We start from the raw sequence: 13,442 nt of genomic DNA, 5'->3' as shown, positions 1-13,442 counted from the left end.
CAGATTCATTTCTTTCTCCTAAGCGAATCAGACAAATAACAACATTTGGGGTTATTGCTCTTACTCAGCATTCAGACTGGAAGGTGATCATTGGGACTGGAGAACGATGGAGTTATTTGCAGCCGGTCTTGAATCACCTCAGGGATGGGGAAAGTATAGACTTGGCTTCGTGTGGAAGTAGAATTAACATCCAGTGGCCTCACTGCATCCATTACTAGAAGTAGCAAGGCCTAATGTATAGAGTCCGGGCCTGGGAATCAGAAGGATCTGGGTTCTAATCCTAGTCCCACCATGTGTCCGTTGTGTGACCTTGGGCAAGCCATTTCACTTCTCTGGGCCTCAGTTACCTCATTTGTAAAACGAGGATTAAGATGGGGAGCCCAAAGTGGACAGGGACTGTGTCCAACCCGATTACCTTGTATCTGCTCCAGTGCTTAGAACAGTACCTGGCACATAGTAAGTGCTTAGCAAGCACCACAAGTATTATTATTATTATTATTATTAAGCTCATTGTTCATACTTCCCAAGCGCTTAGTACAGTGCTCTGCACAGAGTAAGTAGTTAATAAATACAATTCAATGAATGAATGAGTCATTAAGTGTAGCAGCGTGGCTTAGCAGCAAGAGCCCGGGTTTGGGAGTCAGAGGACGTGGGTTCTAATCCCGGCTCTGCCATTTGTTGGCTGCGTGACCTTGGGCAAGTCACTTGGCTTTTCTGGGCCTCATTTACCCCATCTGTAAAATGGGGATTGAAACTGTGAGCCCCATGTGGGACAGGGACTGTGCCCAATCCACCATCTCGTATCGACCCCGGTGCTGAGTACAGTGTTTGGCACATAGTAAGTGCTTAACCAATACCATTAAAAAAAAGCCAAAATGAGCCCACGGGATTTCTGCCCTTTTTATTCCTCTATACGTCTCGTATGGGACTTGTTGGCTTTTCTGCCCTGGCTACGTGAAAGTGCCTCTGTGGCTTCAATTTTTTCATCTGACTGAAATGGATAGGTGTCTTTGTCTTCCAGGACTGAATAACAGCGTCGTATGCTGGTTTATGTCATTCCCTCTCCTCTGTGAGCCCCATGTGGGACAGGGACTGGGCCCAATCCAATCTGCTTGAATCCACCCCAGCGCTTAGTACAGTGCCTGGCACATAGTAAGCGCTTAAAAAATCAATCAATCAATCGTATTTATTGAGCACTTACTGTGTGCAAAGCACTGTACTAAGCGCTTGGGAAGTACAAGTCGGCAACATATAGAGACAGTCCCTACCCAACAGTCGGCTCACAGTCTAATCATAGCTGTCAACAACAACAAAAAAGCTTGAACTAATACATGTAGACAGGTAATTTTTGGAATTTGGAGTCAATAAAAATAATGCCGTGGGCAGGGGCACAGTTACAATTAAGCAATAAAATAATTCAACTGTAAAAGCCATTCCTAACTGGGTATTCTTTCTCCCAAACGTGTGAGCCAAGCGAAAGGTCCAGTAGCGGCTTTGGGGAGGGACACTTGGGAACCACAAATCTGAAATCCTGTCCAATCAGTCAATCAATGGTAGTTACTGAGTGCTTACTATATGCAGAGTACTGCACTAAGCTCTTGGGAAGAGGGCAATACAACAGAACTGGCAGAAATGCCACAAGTATTATTATTATCATTGTTGCTAGGGGTGAAAATGCTTCCTCAAACCCCTCCCAGCCTCTGCTTCCAGGGAGAAGAGCAATTCTGTCTCGGCGCCCTGTGGGCCTCGATGACTTGCCTGATTTTCAATGTGGTCGCCCTCCAGAAACGGGCTCTGGTGGCCGAGCTGCTGGCCATCTGCATCAGCACCCGGGCGGAGTCTGGTTCAGGCGATCAGACCGTCGGAAAGCTGATCACGGTTGTTCACGTCCTCCCCGACGGAGCCGAGCCTGGTTTCCTTCGGTCTCTGAAAATCCAATCCCAACCATTCCCGGTCTCCGTTAGATAACTGATTTTGCCACGTGCTTTCTGCCTGAAATGTGTCTGAAAACCGTAGTCTGTCACCATCTGATGAGATCCTCTCTTCCTTGTTTTCACGTCAGATTTGCCGGATCAGTGCATCCCGTATCCTTGCCAGAGAGAGGGGACGCTTACCTGCCAAGACCTAGTGGCCAATTTCTTTTGTCAGTGCAAACCCGGCTGGAAAGGGAGAACGTGTGGCCAAGGTAATCTCTAAGCTCCTCTTCTTGGATTCTTTCTCCATCCGTCTAGTTGCTTTCCCCACAGAGTTTCTGGGCTAAGGGGTTCACTGGCCTGGATTTCCTAAAATGACCCAACAAATTTCTTTATTCAGGGAGTGCTCCCTCTCCCCAAAGCACCCCAAAAGGGGCCACAAGTGGGGTGTTTGAGAAATGGGTGCAGTCTCATGGAAATGAGAACGTTGCTCTTGGCTGAAGATTGGAGAGAGACACGACGAGGAATGCAGTCTCCAGAGGGAAGCTTGGGTCGCCTAGTTGAAAGAACCCAGGATGGGTAGTTAGGAAATCTGATTATAGGTCCCACTCCCGCCACTTGCCTCCTGTGTGACCTTGGCCCAGTCACTTTCGTTCTCTGTTCCTCGGTTTCCTCTCCTGTAAAATGGGGATAAAATACCGGCGATCCCTCCTTCTTAGACTGTGAGTCCCAGATAGGACAGGGCTGTGCCTGAATTGATTTTGCTGTGTTTCCAACCTGTATCTACCCTAGTGCTTACAACAGTGCTTGACACATAGTAAGTGCTTAACAAGTACCATAATTATTAATTACTGTTATTATTATTGCCCCAATGCTCGGCACCTAACCAACCCTTGATATAGCTTATCACCATCACTATTATTACTATCATTATTATTATCCTGGCATTTGTTAAGTATTTACTAGGTGTCAAGCACTCTTCTAAGCTCTGGGGTAGATACAAGTTGGTCATTTTGGACACAGTCCTTGTCCCACCTGGGGATCACAGTCTAAGAGGGAAGGAGGAGAATCGAATCCCCATTTGACACTTGAGAAAACCGAGGCCAAGGAAGTTGTGAATTGCCTAAGGTCATACAGCAAGAGGCAGGATTAGAACTCAGGATCTCCGACTCCCAGGCCCGTCCTCTCATCATCTTAAAATCTTTGGAGCGGGTGCATTGGCTGATATTTGTTTCAAGGAAACTGAAGGAAGAGCGTTCTACTTTGTTCTACAGAGTTCTCCTCTCCCACTGTCTTCCTGACTGTTGAGCCACGGACAATCATTCAGTCAATCATACTTATTGAGCGCTGACTGTGTGCAGAGCACTGTACTGAGCGCTTGGGAAAGTAGGATACAACGATAAGCAGACACATTCCCTGCCCACAATGAGCTTACAGTCTAGAGGATGACCTTTCTTCACTCCAATGCCATTCCTGAAGACTGCAGGCAAATCAATCGATTGTGTTTACTGAGCGCTTATTGTGTGTTAAGCACTATACTAAGCGCTTGCAAAAGTACAATGCAACAATAAACAGATACATTCCCTGCCCACATCGAGCTAATGGCCCAGAAGCCCCTGGATTCCACGGTCTGGCACAGATTCAGCCGAGAACCTCTGAATCTCCAAGAACAGGAGATCGGAAAATGACCCCGAGGCTTCAAAGCCTCGGGGCGGAGGGATTAGGATTCTCTCTCTTTTTTCTTTTTTTTGTTGTTGGTTTTCATTTCTGCAGCCAAACCTCCTTTTAATTGCATTTCAGAGGTTGGAAGAGGAATGCGTGTGCAAATACTGAGACTCTTGCAACATAATGGAAATAGGACTTAATGTCATGGGCTCCGTGTGTGGGTGTCGACAATGGGGTTGTTTAAGAAGCCAAAATCATTTCTGGTCCTCTCTCCAGATATTAATGAATGCGGCGAGCAGAATGGAGGCTGTAATCAAATCTGTTACAACAAGCCTGGCAGCTTCAGCTGCGGCTGCTATACCGGTTACACGCTCCTCCCGGACAGTAAGACGTGTGAAGGTAAGTGTTTTCTAGGTGTCGAGAACTGTTCTAAGCGCTGGGATAGATACAAGTTGGTCAGGATGGACACAGTCCCTGTCCCACCTGGGGCTCACAGTCTAAGAGGGAAAGAGGAGAATCGAATCCCCATTGGACACACGAGGAAACTGAGGCACAAGGAAGTTGTGACTTGCCCAAGGCCTGAATTGATTTTGCTGTGTTTACCCTGTGTTTCCAACCTGTATCTACCCCAGTGCTTAGAACAGTGCTGGACACATAGTAAGTGCTTAACAAGTACCATAATTATTAATTATTGTTATTATTATTGCCCCAATGCTTGGCACGTAATCAACCTTTGATATAGCTTATTCATTCATTCAATCATATTTATTGAGAGCCTACTGTGTGCAGAGCATTGTACTAAGCGCTTGGGATGTACAGGTTGGCAACATATAGAGACGGTCCCTACCCAACAGCGGGCTCACAGTCTAGAAGGGGGAGACAGACAACAAAACATATTAACAAAATAAAATTTTGTTAATAAAACTGTTATCCTGGCATTTGTTAAGTGTCTACTAGGCATCACACACTCTTCTAAGTGCTGGGGTAGATACAAGTTGGTCAGATTGGACACAGTCCCTGTCCCATCTGGGGCTCACAGTCTAAGAGGGAAGGAGGAGAATCTAATCCCCACTGGACACCCAAGGAAACCGAGGCACAAGGAATTTGTGACTCGCCCAAGGTCATACAGCAGGGAATTGGCAGAGGCAGGATTAGAACTCAGGTCCTCCGACATCCAGCCCCGTCCTCTCATCATCCTAAAAACTTGGGGTGTGGCTTAGTGGATGGAGCGTGGGACTGGGAGTCATCAGGTCCCGCGTTTTAATCCCCGCTCTGCCACTTTCCTGCTGCTGTGTGACCTTGGGTAAGCTGCTTCACGTCTCTGGGCTTCGGTTCCCTCATCTGGAAAATGGGGATTAAGACTGTGAGCTCCATGTGGGACGGGGACTCTGTCCAACACGATTTGCTTGTATCCACCCCAGCGCTCTGAACAGTGTTGTGGCACGTAGTAAGCGTTTACCAAATACCACAATCATTATTATTAACTGAAGACTTTGAAAACCAGGACCAGTAAGGCTCTCCTACTCACTCCCTCCTAGAGAAGCAGCCTGTTTAGCGGCTAGAGCACGGGCCTGGAAGTTAGAGGACATGGGTTCTAGTCTCGGCTCCTCCACACGTCTGCTCTGTGACCCTGGGAAAGTCACTTCACTTCTCTGGGCCTCGGTTAATTCCTCTGTAAAATGGGGATTAAGACTGTGAGCCCCACGTGGGACAGGGACTGTGTCAACCTGATTAACTTGTATCCAACCGAGTGCTTAGAACAGAGCAAGCACTTAACAAGTACCACAATTACTTATTGTTATTGTTATAATTTTCCTCTTCCTCTCCTTTTGAGGATCGAGTTTTTCCCCTGGCCAAGTTGTTTGGAGGGGCAATGTTCCTGAAAGGGATCGTGGGTGTCTTGACAGGACAAATCCGGGGGAGCAGCCAGAGGACATGACTCTCCAGCCCTTTGGGGACAAAGACACAGAGGGTTTGTGGATTGGAACTGTTCTCAACCGGTCTAGTTGATCACCCCAGGAAGCCACTGGAGAGGCGGTGTGGCCTAGTGGCTAGACCTCACGCCTGGGAGTCAGAAGGACCTGGGTTCTAGTCCCGGCTCCGCCATACCTCTGCTGTGTGTCCTTGGGCAAGCCGCTTCACTTCTCTGTGCCTCGGTAACCTCATCTGTAAATCGGGGATTAAAGAAAAATATATGGTATTTGTTAAGTGCTTACTATGTGCCATTCATTCATTCATTCATTCAGTCGTATTTACTGAGCACTCACTGTGTGCAGAGCACCGTACTACGCGCTTCCAGGCACCGTTCTAAGCACTGGGGTGGATACAAGCAAATTGGGTTGGACACAGTCCCTGTCCCAAGTGGGGCTCGCAGTCTCAATCCCCATTTTCCAGGTGAGGTAACTGAGGCCCAGAGAAGTGAAGCCATTTGCCCAAGGTCACACAGGAGACAAGTGGCAGTTCTGGAATTAGAGTTTATGACCTTCTGACCCGTAGGCCCCTGCTCTACCAACTACACCATGCTGTGAGCCGCGTGTGGGACAGGGATTGTGTCCAACCCGATTTGCTTATACCCACCCCAGCGCTTAGAACAGCATCTGGCCCATAGTAAGTACTTAACAAATGCCATGATGAATATTATTAAAGATTCCATCAGGATAAACCTCAGTGGCTGGCAGGAGAGGCTCCCGGCTCCGAATACTGTCTTGGAACGAATCCCTTTGGAAGGGGACAACGCGGGCTTCATGGTGGAGAGTGGGTTGGATTGAGTGGGATGGGTTCCAGCCTGAAATGGGCCCGGCTGGTCTGGTGCGCCCAGGGAGGGAGAGAAGGAGGAAGGGAGGGCGGGCCGGCTAGTCGTGCCAAGGCCGGTGGCCTCCATAGATGGAGGGGGCCATCCGTGGGGGGGGCCTGAGGAGCATTCTTTTCAAGCAACCCCACTCAGCTCTTTGGTTTTTCATTTTTGCTGGCAGCTCCGCTTGTTTCCACTGCCTGGTGATGCCAATTGTACACAGCTGTAAATTCCTTCCTAGAGGAGCGCAAAAGCATTTCCTTTGCCATCTCTCACCCTCTCTCCTGCTTCTGCTCCTGCTACTTCTCCTTCCCTCTTTCTCCCTCTTTCTCCTTCTCCTCTCTCCATCTCTCTCTCTCTTCCCTCCCTCTCTCTTTCCTGTCCTCCCTCCCTCTCCCCTCTCCATCTATCTCCCTTTCCCTCTCTTCTTCCCTCTCCCCCCCGTTCTTTCCTTCCTCCCATCTCTCCCTCTCTCCTCTCCCTCTCTCCGTTTCTTTCCCTCCCTCCCCTTTCCCTCTCTATCTCCCTTCCTCCCTCTCCCCTTCCCTCCATCTCTCCCCTCCTCTCTCTTTCCTTCCCTCTCTCTCCCTCTTCTCCATCTCTCTCCCTTTCTCCCCCTCCCTCCCTCCCTCTCTCCTTCCCTCCCTTTCTTTCCTTCCTTCCCTGTCCCTCTCTCCCCTCTCCCTTTATCCCTCTCCCTTCTTTTCCTTCTCCCCTCTCTCCTTCTCTCCCTCTCTCCCTTTCCCTCTCCCTCCTTTCCTTCCTCTCCCCTTCTCTATTTCCATTCATTCATTCAATCTTATTTATTGAGTTCTTACCATGTGCAGAGCACTGTACTAAGTGCTTGGGAGAGTACAATACCACAATAAACAGACACCTTCCCTGCCCACAGCAAGCTTACAGTCTAGAGACTTCTCCCTTCTTCCTCTCCCTCTCTCTCCCCCCTTTTTTTTCTCTCTCTCTCTCAAAATCACAATGGTATTTGTTAGGCGCTTACAAGTTATCAGCACTGTTTTAAGCTCTGGGCTAAGTACAAATCAATCAGGTTGGACACAGCTCCTGTACCATATGGGGCTCACAGTCTAAGTAGGAGGGAGAATGGGTATTTCATCCCCATTTTACAGGTGAACTGAGGCCCAGTGTCAGTCAGTCAGTCATATTTATTGAGCACTTACCATGTGCAGAGCACTGTATTAAGCACTTGGGAGAGTACAGTTCAACAATAAATGGACACATTCCCTACCCACAAGGAGCTTACAATCTAGAGGGGTAGAGCTTACAAGTCTAGTAGGGGAGGTTTTATTTTTTTTCTTTTTACATTATTTGTTAAGTGCTTACTATGTGCCAGGCACTGCCCTAAGCACTGGGGTAGATACAAAGTAATCAGGTTGGACACAGTCCATGTCCCACATGGCACTCAGTCTTAATCCCCATTTTATGGATGAGGAAACTGAGGCCCAGAGAAGTGAAGTGACTTACCCTAAGTCACACAGCATACCTGTTAGCCCTTTGAAGGAGGGAACGTGTTTATTAATTCTGTCAGACTCCCCCAAGCGCTGAGTACGTCGCTCTGTACTAAGTTTTAGAACTCACCTACCATTTCTTCCGACAGCACAGTTTCCAAACAGGCTCCTATCAGAAGACCATGTCCTTATTCCTTCACGGCATTCTCCTGAAAACATTTAGTGAAAAAAATGTGTCGTAGCATCAAATGTTTTCTTGGAGAGGATGTCGGCCAATTGTTTTCCATTGTCCGCGGAGGACCAAGTGAGGAAATGGGCTGAAATTAAAGCGGAGAGGTTTTTAATTGGCTACAAGAACCTCCTGTTGTGGCAATCGTCTGCTGTGGGCTATGGAGATTGAGAAACCTCCATTCTGGAGAGGTTGAAAGAAGATAGCCAATCTCCCCGGGATCGGGTAGTTTCTCAGCTTGCCCAGAGGCAGGGGACTGGATCAGATGACTTCCAGGTTCCTCCCACTGTAAGATTCAGTGGTGACTGATATCAGCCTGGTGTATGTCGTGACTCTGAGCCCAATAAACCGGCACCCTCTGCTATTTCATTCCGAACTAAGTCAGACTCTGGGCAAGAGAAGCAGCATGCGAAGTGGTTAGCACATGAGCCTGGACTCAGAAGGACCTGGGTTCTAATCCCGCCTCTGCTTCAGGTCTGCTGTGTGACGTTAGGCAAGTCATTTCACTTCTCCGGGTCTCAGTTACCTTCTATTTATTACATATCTATTCTATTTATTTTATTTTGTTATTATGTTTGGTTTTGTTCTCTGTCTCCCCCTTTCAGACTGTGAGCCCACTGTTGGGTAGGGACTGTCTCTAGATGTTGCCAACTTGTACTTCCCAAGCGCTTAGTACAGTGCTCTGCACACAGTAAGCGCTCAATAAATACGATTGATGATGATGATGATGATCTGTAAAACGGGGATTGAGACTGGGGTCCCCACGTGGGACCGAGACTGTCTTTTTGGGCAGGGAACCTGTCTGTTTACTGTTACGTTATATTTTCCCAAGCACTTAGTACAGTGCTCCGCACACGGTAAGCGCTCGATAAATACGATTGAATGAACCCGATTTGCTTGTCTCCACCCCAGCAGTTAGCCTGGCACAGAGTTACCACTTAACAAATACCAGAATTATTATTATTATTATTAGGTAAAATCCAACTCATTCCTCCTGCTTGTGCTTATCGCTTCCTCCTCCACAGAGCTAAATCACAGTTGGCCTCTTTCTCAAGATATCCACATTTTCTCAAGACGTTGCTGGTATCAAAGGCTTTTGTCTAGTCCATCAGGGCTGAGTAGAAGTTTCTATTTTGTTCCCTGGATGTTTCCTTTCATTGTTGTGCGGCAGAGATTGTATCAGCAGCTTTGAACGGGGATCAGAAAGCAAGGAGGAATGCAGCGTCGCTTGGTGGAAAGAGCCCGGGCTTGGGAGTCAGAGGTCGTGGGTTCTAATGCCGGCTCCGCCATCTGTCAGCTGTGTGACTTTGGGCTAGTCACTTCACTTCTCTGGGCCTCAGTTACCTCATCTGTAAAATCGGGATTAAGACTGTAGAGCCCCATGTGGGACAACCTAATTGCCTTGTATCTCCCCTGGCACTTTAGAACAGTGCTTGGCACATAGTAAGTGCTTAACAAATACCATTATTATTATTATTATTATTATTATTATTGTCTGATGTCCAGCCAAGAGCGAGCCTCTGGCCTCGGTTTTGCTTGGGGCTGGACGTGAAAGAGTGAGTCCCTTTGTAGAAGCGATGACACTGTTGATAACCAAACCCTGAAAGTCCTGGCAAGAAGAAATGTTACTGGAAGCTACAAGGAGCGTCTACATTCCAGGGAGTGAGTTGGAAGGATCTGCTAAAACAATAAATAGCTGTTTTCCCCCACGTATTTACTTAGCGAGGCCTAATGGGTAGAGCACGGTTCTAATCCCGGTGCTGTGTGACCCTGGGCAAGTCACTTCACCTCTCTGGGCCTCAGTTACCACATCTGGAAAATGGGGATTGAGACTGTGAGCCCCAGGAGGGACAGGGACTGTGCCCAACCCGATTTGCTTGTATCCACTCCAGCACTTAGTAAAGTGCTTGTAAGTGCTTAACAAATACCATTATTATCATTATTATTATAGTTTTATTAAGTGCTTATTATATGTAGAGCATTGTACTAAGCCCTGGCAGGGAATACACCCATGGGAATTAGATAAAGTCTGTAGATCACAATCTAAAAAGCTCAGTGAAGACATTCCATATCTCTGGGAAGGGCAAATAGAAAAATCGATAATCAGTCAATCAATGGTATTTGTTACATGCTTACTGTGAGCAGAGCACTGTAATAATAATAATTATGGTGTTTGTTAAGGACTTACTATGTGCTAGGCACTGTACTAAGCGCTGGGGTGGATACAAGCAAATCGGGTTGGACCTAGTCCCATCCCACATAGGCCTCACAGTCTCAATCCCAATTTTCCAGATGAGGTAACTGAGGCCCAGAGAAGTAAAGTGACTTGCCCAAGGTCACGGAGCAGACGTTACTTTTATGATGGCATTTATTAAGCGCTTACTATGTGCAAAGCACTGTTCTAAGTGCTGGGGAGGTGACAAGGTGATCAGGTTGTCCCAAGTGGGGCTCACAGTCTTAATCCCCATTTTACAGATGGGGTAACTGAGGCCCAGAGAAGTGAAGCGACCTGCCCAAGGTCACCCAGCTGACAAGTGGCGTAGCCGGGATTAGAACCCATGACTTTCTGATTCCCAGGCCCCCGTTCCGTCCACTACGCCGTTCTGCTTCCAAGCACTTGGGAGAGTACAATATAGCAGAGTTGGTAGACTGAAAGTCAAAACTCTCCCATGCTGGGCAGCAGCGGCATGGCAGAGAGTCAAGGGCAGAGACCCGAGTTTACTGCGTGGAAGGTGGCAATGGTAAACCACTTCTGGATTTTTATCAAGAAAACTCTACGGATCCACTACCAGAACGATGGCAGATAATAATAATTATTATTATTAAGCGCTTACTATGTTCAAAGCACTGTTCTAAGCGCTGATGGAGAGCGGGGCGTTCTGGGAAAGATGTGTCCGTGGTGTCACATCATCATCATCAATCGTATTTACTGAGCGCTTACTATGTGCAGAGCACTGTACTAAGCGCTTGGGAAGTCCAAATTGGCAACATCTAGAGACGGTCCCTACCCAACAGTGGGCTCACAGTCTAAAAGGGGGAGACAGAGAACAAAACCAAACATACTAACAAAATAAAATAAATAGGATAGATATGTACAAGTAAAATAAATAAATAAATAAATAAATAAATAGAGTAATAAATATGTACAAACATATATACATATATACAGGATATACATATATACGCGACTCGACGGCATAAGGCAAGACACGTTCCCAGCCCAACAACCTTACAGTCTAGAAAGATGAGGTGGAGAAGCCCTCTGGGCCTCTGCGTAAATACCTTTCTCTTTCTGCAAAATAAGCTTCCCTCCAAATCCAGCAGTTACCCTCTAGGGGACACGAATTTATATGCCCAAATTCCAAGTCACTCATCATCATCATCAATCGTATTTATTGAGCGCTTACTATGTGCAGAGCACTGTACTAAGCGCTTGGGAAGTACAAATTGGCAACATATAGAGACAGTCGCTACCCAACAGTGGGCTCACAGTCTAAAAGGGGGAGACAGAGAACAAAACCAAACATACTAACAAAATAAAATAAATAGGATAGATATGTACAAGTAAAATAAATAAATAGAGTAATAAATATGTACAAACATATATACATATATACAGGTGCTGTGGGGAAGGGAAGGAGGTAAGATGGGGGGGATGAAGAGGGGGATGAGGGGGAGAGGAAGGAAGGGGCTCAGTCTGGGAAGGCCTCCTTCGCAGATCATCAGTTCCGCCAGCTCCTGAAAACTCACTCCTGGTGACTGGGTTTGCTCAGTGGAAAGAGCGCGGGCTTGGGAGTCAGAGGTCATGGGTTCAAATCCCTGCTCCGCCCGCTTGTCCGCTGTGTGACCTTGGGCAAGCCACTTAACTTCTCCGTGCCTCGGTTACCTCATCGGCAAAATGAGGATTAAGACTGTGAGCCCCATGTGGGACAACCTGATCACCTTGTAACCCCCCGGTGCTTAGAACAGTGCTTGGCACATAGTAAGTGCTTAACAAATACCATTATTATTATTATTATTATGTTCAGCGATACAATTGAGCCCTGTTGTCGGTTTGTTTTTGGTGGCAGACATAAATGAGTGCTCGGAGCCGGACGCCTGCGGTGAAGCTCTCTGTAAGAACTTGATGGGATCCTACACCTGCCTTTGTGAGGAAGGCTACAAGTTTGATAGCGAGAAAAAGGTCTGCCAAGGTAACACGCCTCTTCTCATCCCCTCCCGCCCTCCGGCCTTGAATCTCGAAAAAACAGAGGGGAAGCCGGGGGCGAGGGGGACCCAGAAAAATGGTCACCAAAGTCGCCATGGACTCCATATGGTTCTTGGTGTGACAGCTTCAGAATCAATCAATCAATCAATCGTATTTATTGAGCGCTTACTGTGTGCAGAGCACTGTACTAAGCGCTTGGGAAGTCCAAGTTGGCAACATATAGAGACAGCCCCTACCCAACAGTGGGCCCACAGTCTAAAAGGGGGAGACAGAGAACAAAACCAAACATACTAACAAAATAAAATAAATAGAATAGATATGTACAAGTAAAATAAATAAATAGAGTAATAAATATGTACAAACATATATCCATATATACAGGTGCTGTGGGGAAGGGAAGGAGGTAAGATGGGGAGGATGGAGAGGGGGACGAGGGGGAGAGGAAGGAAGGGGCTCAGTCTGGGAAGGCCTCCTGGAGGAGGTGAGCTCTCAGAAGGGCCAGCTCTCAGTAGGGCCAGCTCAGAATACAGCTCCTCCTATCTCCCCGGCCTTTGCAATCTTCTTTCTTCCTCCCGCTCCACTTCCAAACCTGTCTTCCCACCTCTGAAGGGATAATAATAATGATGATGGTATTTATTAAGCGCTTACTAGGTGTCAAGCACTCTTCTGAGCGCTGGGAAAGATCCAGGGTTATCAAGTTGTCCCACTTGGGGCTCACCGTCTAAATCCCCATTTTGCGGATGAGGCAACTGAGGCATAGGGAAGTGAAGTGACTTGCCCAAAGCCACACAGCTGACGTGGCGGAGTCGGGGTTAGAACCCACGGCCTCTGACTCCCAAGCCCGTGCTCTTTCCACTAAGCCACCCTGCGGGAAACCAACCTATCGATCGATAGTATTTATTGAGCGCTTACTATGTGCAGAACACTGTACTAAGTGCGAGGAGTTCGAGGTCAGGGGTTCAAATCCTGGCTCCGCCAATTGTCAGCTGGGTGACTCTGGGGAAGTCACTTAACTTCTCTGTGCCTCAGTTACCTCATCTGTAAAATGGGGATTAAAACTGTGAGCCCCCCGTGGGGCAACCTGATCACCTTATAACCTCCCCAGCGCTTAGAACAGTGCTTTGGACATAGTAAGCGCTTAACAAATACCATCATTATTATTATTATTGTGTTA

At 47.4% G+C, this 13,442-nt stretch overlaps 2 protein-coding genes across 3 annotated transcripts in view; one reads left to right on the top strand and one right to left on the bottom strand.

Moving 5' to 3' along the window:
- The window catches only part of GAS6 (growth arrest specific 6), a 73,031-nt gene that overhangs the window by 33,754 nt on the left and 25,835 nt on the right, over positions 1–13,442 (top strand). For both annotated transcript variants that reach the window (XM_038761893.1, XM_038761892.1), the window contains exons 5-7: positions 2,063–2,185; positions 3,855–3,977; positions 12,132–12,254. In XM_038761893.1, coding sequence (XP_038617821.1) covers positions 2,063–2,185; positions 3,855–3,977; positions 12,132–12,254 — 369 coding nt within the window. The remainder of the gene's footprint in view (positions 1–2,062; positions 2,186–3,854; positions 3,978–12,131; positions 12,255–13,442) is intronic.
- TMEM255B (transmembrane protein 255B) overlaps positions 8,022–13,442 on the bottom strand; it is a 62,159-nt gene continuing 56,738 nt past the window's right edge. The window contains exon 10 of the transcript XR_005455213.1: positions 8,022–8,149. The gene's annotated coding sequence lies outside the window, so the exon portion shown is untranslated. The remainder of the gene's footprint in view (positions 8,150–13,442) is intronic.

The sequence above is a fragment of the Tachyglossus aculeatus genome, chromosome 20 (genome assembly GCF_015852505.1).
Source record: "Tachyglossus aculeatus isolate mTacAcu1 chromosome 20, mTacAcu1.pri, whole genome shotgun sequence".
NCBI lineage: Eukaryota > Metazoa > Chordata > Mammalia > Monotremata > Tachyglossidae > Tachyglossus > Tachyglossus aculeatus.
Note: the sequence above shows the minus strand (reverse complement) of the source record. Positions and strands in the feature narration are given on the sequence as shown.